The sequence below is a fragment of the Saccostrea cucullata genome, unplaced genomic scaffold (assembly GCF_032062105.1).
Source record: "Saccostrea cucullata isolate Sc308-1 unplaced genomic scaffold, CSIRO_AGI_Scuc_v1 ctg163, whole genome shotgun sequence".
In the NCBI taxonomy this organism is placed as follows: domain Eukaryota; kingdom Metazoa; phylum Mollusca; class Bivalvia; order Ostreida; family Ostreidae; genus Saccostrea; species Saccostrea cuccullata.
This window is the reverse complement of record NW_026933609.1, coordinates 239,549-260,801: the sequence shown is the minus strand read 5'-3', so window position 1 is coordinate 260,801 and position 21,253 is coordinate 239,549. Positions and strand designations below refer to the sequence as shown.

General features: G+C 34.8%; 1 protein-coding gene across 1 annotated transcript; it reads left to right on the top strand.

Moving 5' to 3' along the window:
- Positions 1 to 18: 18 nt before the first annotated feature.
- Positions 19 to 21,035, top strand: LOC134238739 (nose resistant to fluoxetine protein 6-like). Its single transcript, XM_062720861.1, has 10 exons — positions 19 to 76; positions 8,055 to 8,151; positions 8,285 to 8,377; positions 16,461 to 16,620; positions 16,873 to 16,952; positions 17,112 to 17,234; positions 18,243 to 18,360; positions 18,538 to 18,724; positions 20,464 to 20,606; positions 20,866 to 21,035. The coding sequence occupies exons 1-10, from the start codon at positions 19 to 21 to the stop codon at positions 20,989 to 20,991; spliced, it is 1,185 nt and encodes a 394-aa protein (XP_062576845.1). The 3' UTR covers positions 20,992 to 21,035.
- The last annotated feature ends 218 nt before the right edge of the window (positions 21,036 to 21,253 follow it).

Sequence of the window (21,253 nt, the reverse complement as noted above, 5' to 3'; positions counted from 1 at the left end):
GGTATTCGTTTCCTAAGTATGAGCTGGGTAATCCTAGGACACACCTGGGCCTTCACAGCCACCAGTCAATTTGGCTGTAAGTCTTACAAATTATAATTCATATCATTTACTTAAGCTGCAGAGGGTGCAACAGGGGTTATTATAACAAAATATTTAATGTAGAAATCTTTCTTTTGGAATTTTTTTTCTGTATAATATGCTCGTGGAAGAAAATCTGCTTATCGCTTTTGAATTGTACATCGAACTACAATATAATTATGGATGTTATTTAAAGTCCATGCAATGATTTTGCACAATTAAAATGCAAATTTTTTCCTCATCAAAATCTTGAAGTGAAATAAAAGTAGTTTGTTATGCGCTACACAATCTCCCTTTAGTCTAAGGAATATTCCGGTTAAAATTTCTAATATTATTCTTATTCTAAAATCATTTTACCATTTTTTATAGTAGAATTTATTTCAAAATTAGGGCCTCATGGGGCATGACATACTAGTATAACAATTATGATTCCATATATATAGACATAAATCATATTAATACAATTTTCTTATAACTAATTAGCTCATTGTTCAGTTTGTAAGGTAATTTAATGGTATGATGACTAGATATAGTGTGACTCATTTAAACAACTCACTGTTCAGCTTTTATATATAATGCAAGATGCAAAAGAGACAAAGTCAAATTTATAATGTTCAGTTTTGTTTTAAGACACTTGAACAGGCACATCTAAATTTATATGGATAATAGAAAATAAAAACAAGTTAAAAACCATTAGATAAATGATTACATAGATATATGCACTGTAAGAAACTGGATTCTTTTATTCTCTCTTAACTTTATTCATCAAGTATCATGAGTAGTACAGGTGATATAAAGGTGATGGATCCCAGATAGGGAAACACTGGTACATCAGAACGTCCTCAACAGACAAACAGACTAGTGTGACACTGTAGAATTGACTGATCTATAAAGTTCTTCTCTACAGGAGTCTTTGTTTCAAAAACAATTCACAAATGGCGCACACGAGAAAAATAATCTCAATGACCAATGATGACCAAGTTTTGACATTAATTCAAAAACTTCTCTTTCAAAACCAATATCATATTCTAAATGGAAATAATGTGAAATATAAGTTACAATATTTTCATTACTATGAAATTACACAAAACCTATTATACCTAGTTGCATTATTTGGAGAGTATACAGATTAAAAAAATTTCATTACGTAACATCTTTTCAATGACACTGAACGTAATCCGCAGTGGTCAAGTGGTTAACGCAGAGCTCCTTGAACAACAAATCACGACAACCCTGGTTCAAATCCCAGTCGTGGTAAAAACTTTTTTTTTTTCTTTTCTATATATATACATAAAATTTGTTTTAAAATATACAACTCTTACATATTCCCCCACTTTATTTTTGCTGACCACAGCAAAAGAATAACTTGAAATACTCAGGGAACAAGAAGAAAATTACACTGAAACACCCAATGTGTGTCTATAAATGTCCATTTAAGACGATGTCCAAGCCTCACTCAATTTCGTAGCTAGTGTCGATCCTAAATTGGTTATGGCATCACTAAGTTCTTGGAAACTTTTCGTTTTCACTTCTTGCAAACACACTGCTGACTTCGGCAAACGATGTGGATTGGAATGTTTTCCGGCAGTGGTCCTTGTTGAACGTCTGATCGGCTTCACAGAGGGCTCAGAATTTTGTGAAACTTCATCTGTCGGATCACAACAATCTGGGGTCGGTTCAGCTTCATCCTGACTGTTGGATTCATGTTGACTCTGTTGGATAATGCCAATAAATGATTCCTCGGAATCAGAGTCACTAGAATCCGAATTAGTAACAGGAATTTCCTCTTGTACTTCGTTAGGAATGACCTCACCAGTGTCCAAGATTTCGTGTCTTGTTACATTTTTCACAGGTCCTGATCCATCTGCTAACTGAATTGAATACACATTGTCTCCTAGTGAATCAATCACTTTGTATGGGGTCGAATCCCACATGTCCTGAATCTTATTTCTACCTTGGATTCGATTACGCTTTAACACACGGGTTCCAACTGGAATTGGATGCTCGTTCGTATTGCGGTTGAACTGTTCTTTTCGTTTTTCTGCATTATTCTCCAAGTTTCTCTTTGCATTCTCGAAAGCTGTTTCAAGTTTATCCTTGTGTTTGGTTACATATTCACTAACATTGAAGGTATTTGTTGAAGCAGAACTGGTATCGACAATTCCTAGTAAATGATCTATAGGTAGAATAGGATCACGGCCAAACATGAGGAAATAAGGTGTGTATCCTGTGGAAGAATGAATCGTCGAGTTGTAAATGTAGACTAACTCGGATAGGTATTCTGGCCATTTCCGCTTCTGTTCTACAGAGAGAGTTCTGAGCAAGTTGTGCATAGTTCTGTTGTAACGTTCAACCTGACCATTGCCCTCGGGATGATATGGAGTAGTTCTACTTTTCGCTATATGATACATGTCGCACAATTCCTTCACAATGTTACTTTCAAAATTCTTCCCTTGATCGCTATGTATACGACGAGGAATGCCAAACTTGGAAAACCAATCCTTCAACAGTACTTTGGCTACCGTAACCGCTTTCTGATCCTTGGTAGGTATAGCCTGTGTAAACTTACTGAAAATGTCAGTGAGAACAAGAACATTTTCCCTTCCATCTGAAGCAGGTTCCATGACAGTGAAATCGATTGCAAGTATTTCCTGAGGTTGGTAAGCTAACAAATTGGAAATTGGCGTCCGAATGTTAGGAAGAGGAGCTTTAGCTATCAAACATCTTTCACATTTCTTGCAGTGTGATTCAACATCCTTAACCATGGTCGGCCAGTAACAGCGCTTACGAACTAGAGATAAAGTTCGTTCGTTTCCTTGGTGTCCAGCGTTATTATGTAATGATTCTAACACATGCTGTTTCAACACTGTTGGAAGAACAATCTGTTGAATAGGTCCAATTTCTGATTCCATCCTTCTATACAAGATGTTATCATCAAAGTGTAACCGATCTCGCTGTTTCCATAGCTTCCTAACGTCCGGTTTTTCCAGTTTTAATTGATCAGCAGATGGTTTGATAGAACTTCTCAACCAATGAATGACTCGACCAATCACAGGGTCAAATTCTTGTAGTGAGGTTAATTCAGCGATCTCATAACCAGGAAATGAGTTGGTAGATTCTATCGTGGCTAATTCTGCATGAACAGAGCTCATTCGCACAGTGGTAACAGGTAAAGGTCCATCCAAGACATTCTTAAGAGGGAAACTACAAACAATATTCTGAATTGTTGCTTCAGAATCACAAGTCACAGTCCTAGACTTCGGAACAGGTCTTCGACTCAATGCATCTGCATTACGATTCGATTTTCCAGAACGGAATTTGACCTGAAAGTCAAACTGTGCTAACTGACTTGCCCATCTCATCTCAGTAGCTCCCAACTTAGCTGTCTGTAAGTAGTTCAGTGGATTATTGTCTGTATAGACTACAAAACGAGATCCTAACAAATAATCCCGGAATTTTTCGGTCACTGCCCATTTCAAAGCAAGTAGCTCCAACTTCATTGAGCTGTAGTTGTTCATGTTCTTTTCTTGAGGTCTAAGAGTTCGTGATGCAAACGCAATGACAACTTTGCCTTTGTCTTGTTGCTGGGATAAGACTGCACCTAGTCCATCCATACTAGCATCAGTTTCTACGATGAATTCACGCTTGAAATCTGGATATCCAAGTATTGGCGAGGATGTGAGTTTCTGTTTCAAGGTTTCAAATGCATCATCACAATGTTTCGTCCAAGATTCCTTAATTGATGTTTGTTTTAATTTCTTTCTCTTTGATGACTTTCCACCAGATACAAGTTCATGCAATGGTCTAGCAATTTTGGAAAAGTCTTTCACAAAGCGTCGATAGTATCCAGCTATTCCTAAGAATGATCGTAGCTCTTTCTCACTAGTTGGTTTAGGCCACGATTTGACAGCATCAATTTTCTCGGGATCTGTAGAGATTCCTTCAGAAGAAACAATGTGTCCGAGATATTTTACGGATTTTTGAAACAGTTTGCACTTAGACGGCTTCATTTTAAGTCCATGCTGTTTGAGTTTCGTAAATACAATGTCAAGTCTTTCCATATGCTCTTCAATGGTGTTAGAAAAGACTAAAATATCATCAAGATAGAGTAACAGAATTTCAAAGTTTTCTTCACTAAAACAAGCCTCCATAAGTCGCTGGAATGTCGCTGGAGCGTTACACAATCCGAAAGGCATTCGTAAATATTCGTATAACCCTCCAGTGCCCACTCTGAATGCTGTTTTCTGAATTGATTCTGTGTCCATCTCCACTTGGTGATACCCTTGAGCTAAGTCAATAGAACTGAAGTATTTGGCGCCGTGTAACAGGTCCAGAGTCTCTTCGATTCTTGGAAGCGGATATGCATCCTTAATGGTCTTCTTATTCAGTTGTCGATAATCGACACATAGTCTAATACTTCCATCCTTTTTGCGTACAATTACGATAGCTGATGCAAAAGGACTTGTGCTTTTTCTGATGATTCCTTGGTCTAGAAGTTTACGTATATGTTGTTTAACTTCTTCCAATTGATTAGGTGGTATCCTTCGGTGTGGTACACGGATAGGAACTTCGTCATTCAATTTGATGGAATGTTTGATCAATGAAGTTTGTCCTAAATCAAGATCATCTTTACAGAAAGAGTCGGAATGTTTCTTCAATAGAGCGTCAAACATTTTCCTTTGGTCTTCAGTAAAGTTTACATCACCAATGTTCAGCTTGATGTCAGATTTCACATTCTGTTCACATTTTTCTACAGTCATTTTGCGAATTACCACTTCCTTGTCGGTGAATTCTATATCATAGTTGTCACTTGTTGACCTCAAAGAATCTACGCTGTGTAATGTTCCAATTCTGCTCTTGGCTTTCAGCCAGACATCTTCACTTCCCATATTGACAATACGCACAAACACTTTTCCCATGCACACATTACTTAGAGTATCTATTACAGAAATATTTCTAGGTAGGGCTCCTGTCGATCCCTGAATAGCTTGAACTGCTGCTGCGTATTCTTCTCCTGTCTTGTTGTGCCGTGTTGACCCAATAACGACTTTCATTGAGTAAGCAGGTATACGTACATCATCCTTCCCTGCGACCTTCACAAAAGCTATACGATCACACTTACTGTCCATTTCAAAAACTGTTTTCACTCTGTTCCAATTTTCCTTATCGGGGAAATTAGTGTCATCAGTGTCACATATTTCATTTGTAATGTATTTCAATATGTTACAGCCAAGAATTCCTTCGATTGGTTTAGAACTAATGTCTCTGGAGACTAGAAATCCAACATTGTGAAATTTAACGCCACAAACTTCAAGATCAAGTTCGATATATCCTAAATAAGGAATGTCAGTATTGTTGGCTGCTACCAATTTCAGAAGTTGCGTGGTGTCATTGATTTTCACTGATGAAAAATGTTTCTCATATACAGTCTCCGGAATGGTCGACACTTCTGATCCTGTATCAAGAAGAAAAGTCATTTCAATCCCGTTGAGATTCACTTTTGCTTTTGGACATTTTGAAAATACATTATTTGCATTCTGAAGTTTATTCACAGTTTTTGAGTCGGTGTGATTACATTGCCACTCATCAGTATGACTCTCTACTGTGAGTGTTTGCCTTTTGGGTCCTTTGATTCTGTTTTCCCCTTTGAATCCTTGTTAGGGCACTCATTTTTCTTGTGTCCTTCTTGTCCACATCCAAAACATGTCACCACGAATTTTCTTCCTCTGCCTCGTCCACGACCATATCCTGAAAACTTTCCTCTATTTGACTGAGACATCTTGGTTAGAATGTCAATTTGTTTTTGTTGCTGTTCCAATAGATCCTGTTGTTTCTTCAGAATCTGTAGAAGTTCTTGATTTGAAGTCAAACACTCGACACTTTGTTTGTTTACTTTCGCTACTGTTTCTGCATTCGGTTTGTCGTCAACCCACTGAAGAATTTGTCCTCTGAATTCTAGAAATGGCATTTTGGAATGTTCGAATGCAAACTTTCGTAATTCTCGTTTTAACTGTGGATCATGCACACCATCAACAAATTTGTCTATTAGAATTTTATCAAAATGTTTCATATCACTTCCTTCTTTCTTAGCGATCCTAGTTGCCATCTTCAGTAGAGCTAATGAATACGTTTCTATGGTTTCATTTTCTTTCTGTACTCTTTCGTAGAAAGTTTGTCTTAATTGCGAAACAGTTTCTTGTACGAGATATACACTTTCAATGATCATGAAAATGTCGTCTGGTGTTTTCTTACTCTCTGCTGGTCTAAGTCTCACTTCGCTTTTTGCGGCTCCTTCCAGATGATCTAGAATAAATTCAATTTTCTTTTCATTGGATTGAATACTTTGTAAATGTTCACGCATGTCCATTAACCAGTCCTCGACATCTGGATCAGAGTCTTTTACAGGTCTTCCAGAGAATTTCGGTAATTTTCTCTCAGTCCTTATGTATACAGGTTGTGGAGGAGGTTTAGCACTTGCCAGGTCCCACAATTGTTTCTGTAATTTTTCCACTTCAGCCTGGACTTGTTCGACTTCCATTTTGAGTGAATCAATATGATAGACAGTTTGTGCGAAAATGTCAAAATGGTGACAATCTAAATTACTCACTATATGTAAGCTAATCTAAATCATGATTATCAATATGAATGGAAGAATACAACAGAGTTCAACATCAGTATTATGCTGCTCTGGTCTGTCTCCTGGTCCACCAGTCACATCACCATATCTGTACCTCTGAGAATCCCACCGCTGCCACCATTGTAAGAAACTGGATTCTTTTATTCTCTCTTAACTTTATTCATCAAGTATCATGAGTAGTACAGGTGATATAAAGGTGATGGATCCCAGATAGGGAAACACTGGTACATCAGAACGTCCTCAACAGACAAACAGACTAGTGTGACACTGTAGAATTGACTGATCTATAAAGTTCTTCTCTACAGGAGTCTTTGTTTCAAAAACAATTCACAAATGGCGCACACGAGAAAAATAATCTCAATGAACAATGGTGACCAAGTTTTTACATTAATTCAAAAACTTCTCTTTCAAAACCAATATCATATTCTAAATGGAAATAATGTGAAATATAAGTTACAATATTTTCATTACTATGAAATTACACAAAACCTATTATACCTAGTTGCATTATTTGGAGAGTATACAGATTAAAAAAATTTCATTACGTAACATCTTTTCAATGACACTGAACGTAATCCGCAGTGGTCAAGTGGTTAACGCAGAGCTCCTTGAACAACAAATCACGACAACCCTGGTTCAAATCCCAGTCGTGGTAAAAACTTTTTTTTTTTCTTTTCTATATATATACATAAAATTTGTTTTAAAATATACAACTCTTACAGCACAAAGAAAACAGCAGGAAGTAACAAGAGGCGATGCTAAACACCAGGTATTCCACATTCACTTAGAGCTATATTCCAATGTTACATATTTCCAATGTTACATATACATGTTGAAATAAAATTACATAAATAAAAATCATACTTAAAAAATCATACTTAAAAAAGGTATTTAATAATACATGAGACGCCTGGGCATGGATTTACAGCAAAGAGCAACAAAAAACGGTGCTCCAGTACATATTAGTCCACTCTTGCGGAGTGCAATTAATACATAAACAACACATATTGATAATGTATAAAATCCCACTACATGACTTTGTGATATATACATGTGTATCATAAAAAAAATCACCCATAACTTATGAGCCTAGCAACTGACAAGGTATGCAGAGAATATGATAGTCTTCACAATTCAATAGCCAATGAAATTTATTAATATTTTGTCAGTGTTAAATCATTTAATGAGTAACATTTCTTAAAAACCATGACGCTACAAATCTGCAGTTATACATAACGTAATCATATATACTTATACTCGCTTACATGGAATAACCTTTCACATTAAACCAGCAAAAATTTTCATTTATCAATTTATTAATATAATGTATTTTTTAAAGCAAACTTTGGGCCGTACGTCTCAAACTTTTTCAAAAGAAGATCAGCTCAGGCAATCCTGAATGCCCTTTTTTCTGTTGACACATTCTTTGTGTTGAGGTAGGCTTACATTAAATAAAACATTCTGAGGAAACTTTATTTCTGGCACAAATAAAGCATGATTCTGAAATTAAATTTTCAGAAATATGTTCAATATTTCTTTGTTCTTTAGAAAAAATGTTTTGTTTTCCAGCGGACTACTAACATCATATTTGACTCTGAAACAGATGAGTAAAGTAAAGGGAAAAATAAACTGGTTTCTGTTTTACTTTCATCGCTTTTGGAGGTCAGTCTAAAAAGCTCAATTGTGTTCTTCAACCAGATTTTTTTTTTATTTCATTATTATTTTTTTTCAATTTTTCGTCTACGATTTCCTTGAACAAGAAAACAAAGAACCACGAACGATAGTATTGTTCTCCCGTCTACCTGTAAGTCAATTCTCAAAAGTTAACATATTCGAATGATTTTCAAAGTTTTTATAGATATTTATATGAATTTTCATAAAACGTTACTTATTTGGGATACCAAAGAGAGATAACTCTATAATTTTGGTAAAACTTCTGTTTTCCACTATAGAAATCAACGAAAAATGGAAAATATTTTTAAAACATCTTCCCCCCCCCCCCCCCGTGAAACATAAATTCCTTTTTACAGGTAATATGGACTGTTATTTTACAGATTTTGGCCAAAGCTTTTTGTGTTTCACGGGGGGAACATATGTTTACAGACAAAAAACGACAAAAATGCTGATTTTTCACCAATTTTAAAGCTATTTACAAATAAATTATGGTATTTTATTAATTTATATATGTTTTATTTATTTGCATAAAACATAAGAAAAGATATGAGAAACATTTTATCAGATTTAAGACTATTTAAAAATATGGTGATTCTTGAAAGTTCGATTTCACTAGAAAATATCGTCTACCCCCCTTTTTTCGAGAGCTTGAATTAATAATAATTTACTACCTAGCACTGGAATTAAAATGATTAATCAATTACCATAGAAGTATACTTTGTATTATACAAAGAATTAATGGCCATATTGCCATTAACATTGAATTTAATGGGTGCAAAATGTAGGCGGGAATCAAGAGTTAGAGTTCGTAGTTCTTGCCACAAGGCCTGTCTCGTACATGTATGTGTTTACCACTGTCGTATTTGACGTTTATATTATTCTTATTACTTTAAAATTCTCAATGTTCATATTGGAGTTTTTTAGGTCACCTGAGTAAACTCAGGTGACCTATTGCTATCCGTTTTCGTCCGTCGTTCGTCGTCCGTCGTGTGTTAACATTTGAAAATTTTCAGCTTCTTCTCTGCAACCACTGAACCAATTTCAACCAAATTTGGCACAAAGCATCTATGGGTGAAGGGGAACAAAAATTGTGAATTTCATGATCCCTGCCCCCCTGGGGCCTGATGGGTGGGGCCAAAACCACTAAAATTAATGCAATCTTTAAAAATCTTCTTCTTTACTCCTGGACATCAAGCAGTCAAACTGTTTGCATAATTGTAATCAGCATTGAGTCCTTTACCAAAATTGTGAAATTCATGGCCCTGGGCTCAGGGGTTCTAGTGCTAGGGCGGGGCTAAATAAGTATATAGTGAAAATGCATTATTTCTTTGGAAATCTTCTTCTCTACTCCTGGGTATTAAATAAACCAACTAAGTACATAGTTATGATGAGCAAGAGTGCCTCTACCAAAATTGTGAATTTTATGGCCCCAGGGTCAGGGGTTCTGGTGTTAGGGCGGGGCTCTATTGATTATATATAGTGAAAATACATGAATTCTTTGAAAATCTTCTTCTCTGCCCCTGGGTTTTAAATATACTAACTAAGTGCATAGTTATGATGAGCATGAGTGCCTCTACCATAATTGTGAATTTTATCGCCCCAGGGTCAGGGGTTCTGGTGTTAGGGGGGGGGGCTCTATTGATTATATAGTGAAAATACATGAATTCTTTGAAAATCTGCTCCTAGGTATTAAATAAATCAACAAAGTGCATAGTTATGATGAGCAAGAATGCCTCAACCAAAATTGTAAATTTTATGGCTCAAGGGTTCTGGTGTTAGGGCGGGGCTCTATAGATTATATATAGTAAAAATACATGAATTCTTTGAAAATCTTCTTCTCTGCTCCTAGGTATTAAATAAACTAACTAAGTGCATAGTTATGATGAGCAAGAGTGCTTTTACCAAAATTGTGAATTTTATGGTCCCAGGGTCAGGGTTTCTGGTGTTAGGGCAGGGCTCTATTGATTATATATTGAAAATACATGAATTCTTTGAAAATCTTCTTCTCTGCTCCTAGGAATTAAATAAACTAAATACATAGTTATGATGAGCAAGAATGCCTCTTTTAAAATTATGAATTTTATGGCCCCAGGGTCAGGGGTTCTGGTGTTAGGGGGGCGGGGCTCAATTGATCATATAATGAAAATACATTAAATCTTTGAAATTTTTTTTCTTTGTCTGTGGGTATAAAGGGCCCTACTCTTGCAGAATTGTGAATTTCAAAGGCCCAGGGTCAGGGGTGGGGTGGGGGCTCTACTTATATACTGAAAATGAATTTATTGTTTGAAATCTGCTCTTTTGTATTTATAAAACATTTATTTATTTTTTGATATTAAGGGTGTCTTTTTGAAATTTGTGCAATGTGTGGACCTAGGGTCAGGGGTTTATGTCACAGTGTTAGGGGCACTACTGGTTAGTTGGAATGCATTTTTGTTCCCCTACCCTGCATATGGGTATTCAGTAACCAAGCTAAGCAACTGCTAAGTGTATTGTTATGATGATCAATGGTGCCTCATTCAAAATTGTGAATGTCATATAGCATCTGGCTTAAAACATGAATCAAATTCAATAACTGGAAAATTGTTGCATAATGCTCAGGTGACCTACAAGGCCCGTGGGCCTCTTGTTTTATTTACAATCGACGATTGACTTCAGAATCTGCAATTACACGGTGTAGTACCTAAACAGTTGCTATCGGAACAAAATAGCGTTCAGTGTTGCTATTCGAAATTTGTACGGCTACTATCAGAAATAAATATGTTGGAGTCTCTTGGAACAAGTTGTAAAACTATGAAATCGTGACCCCAAATCAATATAGCCATTGCAAAAACCAGGTGCACGGAACAAGTAAGGCATTTCTATAAATGTTGCCATGTGTATTTTGCAAAATTGTCCTCTAATAATTTAGAATTAGTAAAATCTCTGAAGTCTGTATCAAATCTCAAGTCAATACTCACACATTTTTAATGCGTTTTTAAATCATCTATTATTCAGGTTGTGTTAATTGTGGTATGTGAAGATGCGTCAATTTATAATAATACTTACATATGATTAAAAATATTTAAAAGTGTATTTTGAAAGAGATTTTTGGATGAAATTCGATTTTTTAAAGTTACGGTTGCTATCAGAGTCTTAGCATATATTGCACCGGCTATAAACTGAAAACATCTCATCGGTTGCTATTTGAAAATTACTCTTATTTCCATCAATCAAATATTAAATAAACTTATGGTAGCAAATGCCTAAAATATACATGTTAAATATCCCACATAGCATGTGAAATACGATTCCTATTATATATACAATGGACTTTTACCAACTTAACTCAGGGACGTAACTTCGATTTTGAAAGCCGGGCGGGGGGGGGGGGGGGGGCAGAAAAGTTCAAATCTATAAAAGAACTGACATGGAAAAAAGGAAAATTGTCGAACTTCTTTCAGTAACATTTTTTTTTCACGCGCTAGCGCCTATCCTTCTTTGATTATACTGAAATAAAAAGGTTGTGTGTGTAGGGGAGGGGGTAACTGTATGCTTGAAGAAAGTCAACAGGCCTTTCAATAAACATTTTAAAAATAAAGGTTATGCTTTGAACAAAATGGGGGGGGGGAGGGCGGATATGCCTGTTACTCGAATGTATACACGCAATATTCAAAACATCGATCCCCCTCGTCCTATTAAGATTTTCTCGAGTTCTTTAATTTACCTAGGTAAAAAAATGAAAAACCCAGTCCTCCCCCCCCCACCCGCCCAAAAAGAAAGAAGGGTTTTTAAGATAGACGGCTTCCACTTCTTTTTGACGTCAAATTTCTTGTAAATTGACTTAACATTTTTTCAATAAATACATAATTTTGGACTTTTTGAGAGTTGGACAATACTACAGCAATTGTTTAGTTACAGAAAATGTTCTTAACAAAAAAAGGGGAAAGAGGGGCAGACCCCCCCTCCCCATTTTCCTTAAACAAACATGTACATCATATGAACATACACAAAACGTGGACGATAATGTAAGCTAATATGTAAATACATTATTGTCTACGTTTTGCTCTTATGTGTATTGTGCACTTTACTGGAGTAATTATCGACGTTGGACACTGATCAAAACTTTATGTGAGGTTTATTCATTTTTCAATTCAGATTTTTTTTTTATCAGATAGAGATTAAAAATATGTAGGTTTATGTTTGGATATGTAGGCTAAGTAAACATTCCAGAAAAAAGAATCTCCCCTGGTTTGTGGTTCGATAATTATGATTTTTTGAATTCCAAAACTTTGTACTGTTGTTTTTTTTTTATCAATTTGACTAACACTTCCTATTCGTGGATAACAAAATGTTATCAATCCACAAACCTTAAAAATCCGTGCATTTTATCAATCTGGCATAATTACACAGTTGGAATATAATAAATTCAATGGTCACATGAATTAATGCTAACAGTTTTGCGCATGTATCATAGGCGTCGGAAGCAAATTGAAAGGGGGCGGGCTAAACAAATAAACCATAGATTCGCCCCAGTTTTCAATGCCTATTAGGCTATATTATGTATACATGTATCTTTACAAAAAAGTGGGAAGGCTAAGACCCCCCCCCCTCCCCGTTCCGACGCATATATATGTGTACAGTGTGCATGTACATAGAAACTCCACTTTTCAAGTCATACATATAAACATAAGATCGAAAGTAACATATACATGGCAAGTCAATCATTTAGAAAGAATATAGAAGGAACATTTAGAATATAGTTTCCTTAACTATAATTGCATAACAGATGTAAATTGAGGATGTGATTTCATAAAATTTGAAAACTTAAACCTTTTCCAATAGTAACCGGTGCTGTTGTCTAATAGTAGCCGTAACATGAGTTTCTCCTAATAAAAACGCTCTAGATTTTAAGAAACCAATCAGAGAGGGCAATGTTATAAAATAACCAATAACATTAACAAATACACAACGAACTGTCGATTCACTTTTAACAAATATCTAAAAATTTTGACGTAATTTCAATATATTTCTTACGTGCATGTAAATGTTATCAACGCTTTCGACATTTTTCGTCTTGTATATAAGCAATCCTTTAATTCATTGAAATTCTAAATATACACGTTAGTTTTAAAAGTTATGTTGCGTTCCGTAAGGTTGAAATACCAAGCAGCTAAACTTTAATAATTGAATTATTAAACATTTTGTTGAGCCAGCGAAGAAAAACACTTACAATTTCGTCCATTTTTTTCCACTAGCAACCGCTCAAATTTCGGATAGCAGTTAAGAACGCGCAATTTTTTCTGATAGCAACCGTTTAGGTACTACACCGTGAATTAAAAGGGACAAACTCCAACTAATAAAATAGTATATTAACAAAAACCAAAGGCTCTGTCAAGACTGTAGCTCTACTGCTTTATACTTATAACAAAGGATGAGAAAAGAAGCCATTGTCATCAGCCCAAAACTGTAGAAGGAGTAACGTTTTAAAGGAATTTCACATACATATCTATTTTTAGTAACAATGGCAACACTGTTGTTCATCGAAATCAAAAACCGATGCACTATTTTATGTATCTTAGAGTAGTCTACTTATGTGCCAAGTAATATTGAAATCAGACCAACACTGTAGAAGGAGTAGCGTTTTAAAGGAATTTCACAGAATATTCTATTTTTAGTAACCATGACAACACCGTTCGTCGAAATCAAAAACTGATGCACTATTTTATGTATCTCAGTGTAGTCTACTTTTGTACCAAGTAATATTGAAATCAGACCAAAACTGTAGAAGGAGTAGCGTGTTAAAGGAATTTCACAGAAAATTCTTTTTATAGTAACCATGGCAATACCGTTCATCGAAATTAAAAACCAATGCACTATTTTACGTATCTTAGTGTAGTCTACTTATGTGCCAAGTGAAATCAGATCAAAACTGTAGGAGGAGTAGTATTTAAAGGAATTTCACAGAAAATTCTATTCTTAGTAACCATCAAAATAATAAACTGATGCGAAATAGAAAAAAACTGATGCACTATTTTATGTAACTTGTGTAGTCTACTTGTGTGCCAAGTTATATTAAAATTAGACCAAACCTGTAGGAGGAGTAGCGTTTGGAAAAATTGTTTACAGACAGACAGACGGACGGACGACGGACACCTTACTATTGCATAAGCTCTTCTGGTCTCTGGCCAGTAGAGCTAATGAAGACACATACTCATATAATAAATTAGAAAGCAAAACAAAGGATGGGGTATTAGCCTCTGTCTTTAAGCCTATCCCCCAGAACCTATACAAAGAAACACGCAATGCATATACAAAGTATGGTGTATATCTAGTGCAATAAATACAAAACACTTAAATTATCGTGTTTTTAGCTCTACTGGTCAGAGACCAGAAGAGCTTATGCGATAGTAATGCGTCCGGCGTCCGTCCGTCTGTCTGTCTGTAAACAATTTTTCAAAATGCTACTCCTCCTACAGTTTTGGTCTGATTTCAATATAACTTGGCACACGTAGACTACACTAAGATACATAATTCTGTGTATCGGTTTTTGATTTCGACGAACGGTGTTGGCGTTGTTACTAAAAATAGAAATTTCTGTGAAATTCTTTCAAAATGCTACTCCTCATACAGTTTTGGTCTGATTTCAATATAACTTGGCACACAAGTATACTACACGAAGAAACATAATTCTGTGTATCGGTTTTTGATTTCGACGAACGGTGTTGGCGTTGTTACTAAAAATAGAAATTTCTGTGAAATTCTTTGAAAATGCTAATCCTCCTACAGTTTTGGTCTGATTTCAATATAACTTGGCACACAAGTAGACTACACTAAGATACATAATTCTGTATATTGGTTTTAGATTTCGATGAAATGTGTTGCCGTGGTTAGTAATTATAGATATTTCAGTGAAATTTTTTCAAAATGCTACTCCTCCTACAGTTTTGGTCTGATTTCAATATAACTTGGCACACAAGTAGACTACAATAAGAAACATAATTCTGTTTATCGGTTTTTGATTTCGACGAACGGTGTTGGCGTTGTTACTAAAAATAGAAATTTCTGTGAAATTCTTTCAAAATGCTACTCCTCCTACAGTTTTGGTCTGATTTCAATATAACTTGGCACACAAGTATACTACACTAAGATACATAATTCTGTGTATCGGTTTTTGATTTCGACGAACGGTGTTGGCGTTGTTACTAAAAATAGACATTTCTGTGAAATTCTTTCAAAATGCTACTCCTCCTACAGTTTTGGTCTGATTTCAATATAACTTGGCAGACAAGTAGACTACACTAAGATACATAATTCTGTATATCGGTTTTTGATTTCGACGAACTGTTGGCGTTGTTACTAGAAATAGAAATTTCTGTGAAATTCTTTCAAAATGCTATTCCTCCTACAGTTTTGGTCCGATTTTATTTTAACTTGGCACACAAGTAGACTATACTAAGATACATAATACTGTGGATAGGTTTTTATTTTGATGAGCGGCAAGGATCATTTTTCTTTTTATTGCTTTTTTAAATTTTCAGGTCCCAACTACTACATTTCTATTCCTTTGTTTTAAGTATAAACCAGTACAGCTACAGTCTCGACAGAGACTTCTGGTTACTGGTAGTTTTAAGAGAATCCTTGTACATCACGATAATGATTTCTCTTCTTGCAGCCAACCCTGAACAATTAATACAATTCAGCGGATTTTTCTTCTTTTTTGCCTGCAAACACTACTTAATATTTCATCACGCTTTCGTTTACAAATAGATCATCGAACAACATATCTATTTAATAAAAAGATGCGATAAACATATTTTGTCCCCAAGTAACATCAGAGCTGATTAAATGTCGATGAATTTGATTTTTCAACAGACTTCCAATTACATAAATTTGTTTTAAAGTTGGAATTGGTTCCTTTGAAATGTCAACGTCAGCTGTGGAAAGTAAAATAAGTCTGATCATAAAACTTTATTACAGTGTGCATGTATTGAATCAAATAAATGGCACCGGGTATAATTCTTTTTTTATTGTAATTTCTTGTAATATCCACCACCATTAATAAACTTTCTTACTTAATTCAAATATCTTGAAGACTGACACCAGCTTACATGATGTTAATAGCAGTAGCAGTGGGAGTCGCACACCACGTGGTTAATGGACCAAATGCACCAAAACCCGATACAGTCTGTCCTAAATACTGGTGGTGGAATCTCCTCTACATCAACAACTTTGTTGACAGTTCCGCAAATCTGGTGATTAAAAAAATCAAACCAAATAGTCTCGCTTTACCTTGCTTCTAACTTTGGGTTTGAGTAAATAAAGCTTCTATGAAACTCAACATGTTAAGGAATTAAATTCTAAAGCAATACAATATGTTATTTCCTATTTCAGTTACTAGCTGTAATTAATAATTTCAGAAATTTAAATGAAAATTACACATCATTGCTTGTTCAAAGTACCTTTTCTTGTAATCAGTCATTTTTCTTGTGTTGTGCATGTTGTAGTGTTTAGGATGGTCATGGTATCTGAATAATGACATGCAGTTCTACATCTTAAGTCCAGCTATGATTGTACCGTTGTTTTTGTAAGTTGTGAGATCTATAAATACTTAATATGAGTACACTATATAAATATAAAAAAAATAGATTATTTAAATATAATATCCCTACATCTCTTAATGTCAAAAAAAAAAATAATACTGAAATATTTATCGCATAATGTTATGATATTATACATCTTACAGTAAAGACATAATTGGTATCATCTCCTGTGGTATATTTCTTGCGGCTACGACGATCACCACTGGTGTGTTAAGTCACCACTACAGCTGGAATCCCTTGGTTGTTGGGGGTGGCAAGCATCCAGGGTACGTCACGATGAAGTGTCTGTTTACAAAATAAACCATCTGAATGTTAGACAGTAATAACTCTACAAAAACTTTAAATTCAAAACAATTATTTTAGTATTTCTTTATAATTAATAGGGATGTCAAATCGGTCAATTTTCAATACTCGGTTACTCGGACGTCTTTCCGATCTAGTACCCTTGTACTCGGTTAAAGTGTAAATTAATATAAACAAGTAAATTGATGACAGCAAAACATTGCAAACTATTGTAGAAATAAAACCACACGCCCTGAAAGGAGGTTTAGTACCCGTAAATGTATTTCTATAACAATGATGAGCTTTTTGGCAAACGAAGTTTGTTATAAAATTTTGTAAGTTCAATTTATTTATCAGATAAACACAAGAAATAAAATCATCAGTGGTTCACGGTGTTTTTGTTTTTAAAATAATAATATGCTCCGTAACTGTTTGTTGCGTTTGACGTCGTCAGAGCTACGTATGTTGTAACAACTTGAACTTGATCAAGTTCTCCTAACAGAGCGGATTTACGATTTTCGTACACTTTTTCGATCCTAGATTTATAGTATTACGGGACGGTATTTTTTAGTTTGGTGCAACGATGTACAACAGTTTTATAAAGTCTTTGCCCTCAACCATTTGTATCGGCATGTAATCAAACACAACCATATCAACAATCGCACGTGTAATATCATCTGTTTCTTTTCCTGAGAATTTACGGCTTCTCGGATAATTGACAAAATTATTTAATTTATTTAAAAATAATAGACCTGAAACGATGTTCAGGGAAAACAATTTAAGCAAACCAAAAATTGGGTAGAAGATGGCCGAAGGTGAAAAAGCCAGGTAGCAGGCGCTTGGTCACGATAATTACTGTATAAACACTGCGGCAGGCGCGGTTAACCGGGTTCTCGTTGACATCCCTGATAACTAACATATTCTTCACATTCTGACAAAATTATAATGTGCAAGATTAGAGTATTCTCAGATTGCAATTGTTTTCCCTCCAGTGGTGATGTATTCAAGGACTACTACATTAAACCCTACTGTAGAATGGGTCCATATATTTGTGGAATATTTACTGGATACCTATTGTACAAATTCAAGAATAAATGCCAAATCAATATTGTAAGTACCTAATACCCCCCCCCTAAAAAAAGGAGAGAAATTCATAAATTCAAAAAAGAAAATTAGAGATAATTTTAGTACAATGGTAATAATAAATTGTTATTAAGATTGAAATTGTTGCTTTGTATATTTGCACTAAAAAATTCAATGATCTTTTCTTGAAAACCTTTTTTGCAGTTTGTAAATCTAGGAATTTGGGGAGTGGCAACAGCTTGTGCATCAGCAGCGCTGTATGGACTTTATGATGCTTTTAATGGTCATCCTTTATCCAACGAAGTTTCGTCTCTTTATAATGCTTTAAGCAGAACTGTTTGGGGTGCTGCTGTCTGCTGGGTTATCTTTGCATGCGCAACCGGAAATGGTGGTATGAACATATTAAATGTACATGTACTGATCTATTTTAAATTATAAAGGCTTTCAAAGGAGAATTTTAATTTTTGAAAATTCGTTTTTATCTTGATTATATTGCTTTAGTGCAATACGTTAATGTACTTTGAAGAAGATTAATGTATTCTTCAAAGTTCATAAACCCTCGAGCTCTGCTAACTCATATAAAATGTTGTTTGAACATTAATGATATTCCAAAAGAAATGTATTTAATGAGTAAAATACAAACAATTATAGCATAGCTTGCGTGATTAGAAAAGACACTTCAACTTGGCAAATCTATAAACGAATAAATGTCATTTATGTCATTAAGAGTTATCTCTCATCAGAATATTAATGAACCTTAATTTGCGAATATCTGTTATAAAGACATCCCTGATAAGTAAATACCTGCAAGATGAAGATATTTATTAGAGATCCTCATTTATTTATTTTTACTACTTCTGTTTATATTTTAAGTCGAAATTTTTATGTAAACTTTGATTCATTCAAAACTGTTTAAAGATATGTATGCCGTATTTTTGCACAGCTGAAACCAAACAAAAATTTCTGAAGTATGATAAGCTATCAAAAATGAAGCATTCTCTCAAATTCGACGAAATATTATTCGGTATTAACAAAGTACTGGTCGGGAAAAACACAAGATTTTCTCATGCATATTTATGAAGGACTGACGTTTATATTGGATCTGCGCATGTGCGCGGGAAAAGCATCACGAGAATCATCCGGTCGAGGAAGCTATATTTTGTGACGTCTGTTCAGCGAGGAACCAAAAAGACTGACAAATCGACCAATCAGCTCAATGAGTTGTATTTAATGCATTTATGGGTTACTACTCAGTACATAAATACTTCATGTGATTTTCGAACAGGCTAGTTTTTTTTAATAGCTCTTAACAAGACGTGGTACATTTCCCAAGCATTTACACGCTTAATGCATTATGTACATTATCATATGAAAATCCCATGCTAACATTTGCATACAAATGAACAATGATAAAAATAAGAGTTTCCCCCACTCTATTGTACAGGTCCGTTTGTTTACAATTTCCCCGTGCTCTACTGACAGTAAAAAGACAATTTCACGTGACTATACTAGTATATTCCTCGGTACAAAAAGCAACTAACTCTGAGGTGTGCTCACGTATTGACAATGTTTACAATGTGTACAACTTCGAAACATACAGTATGCTAACAAGAAAAACTGCATTTGTTTGTTAATGTGAGCATGGGAATTCTCAATTAGTAACTATTCTTCCTATTTTTCGAAAACAGGTTTTTAAAAAAAAATATAAATTGGCTTTCCAGCCGTCAATTGAACTCGCACCGTACAATTCCTTAGCCCACGTGTTTGTAGTGAAAACGTAGTAGACCATCATGCTTTTCGGCTCATTCACTAGATTGGACCATTGTTTGCTGTGAGCATGCGAGACCACGTGTTCATGAATATTTCAATAAGAGGCGGTTTAATATCCGATTCGGAGAGAAAATAATTTTTACAAAATAATATTTCATAACTTTTAAAAGTGATGGTGTGGAATTGTCTTAATTGCAGAAATTACATAACTTATGTAACTTGATGAGACACCACATATATTTATTTCTTTAGCAATAAAACACTAATACGGCATATATATCTTTAAACTATTGTTAAAGGTAAACTAAGCATAAAATCAAACATAAATTTTTATTATTTATATGTACGTTGCTTAAACAGGGCCGATCAATACGATCCTTTCTTGGAAAGTATTGGTGCCATTGTCCAGACTGACATACTGCGCCTATCTCGTACACCCATTAATAATATACGCCTACAACGGGAGTCACCCTCAAACAATCTATCTAAGTGATATTGACCTCGTGAGTAATATTTTAATTTTAAGTTTGATAAAAGTTTATTTCATAGTTTTTCATTTTGAATGTAAGCACATGTACATGCGGTTGACGAAAAAGATGCAATTCATTTATACATGTTCACCAGACATGGTTCTTTGTTAAGATGTCTGTGTCAAATGCTTTGCTCCCGATTTGCATTGTCTCATTGTGCCTTGAGCTTGATAACTATTCACATCATATTCCATCCAAATTTTTGCTATTTTTTTTTGTTGTTTTATTTCAGATTTACAAGTTCATAGCAAACCTCGTGATTTCCTATGGAGTTGCGTTGGTTTTCTCGATATCTTTCGAGTCTCCTTTCATGGGTCTGGAAAAGGTCCTGCTGTCTGGTTTTTCCCAAAAAAAGTGAAAACAATCAACCTAAAAACAAAGTAAATGGAAATGCTGACATTTCTTGCAGTAACTTGAAGTAATTTCATTCAATAACGCATGCGTGTCGAGTTTTTTTTATTTTCAGTTTGAAAATCCATTTGATGAAACAATATATTTGAAATTAAAAAAATGTGTATATTTTATATTTATAGTAGGGGTGGGACGATACACAGATCTTGCGATACGATACGTATCTCGATATATTAGCACGATACGATACGTATCTCGATATTATGATA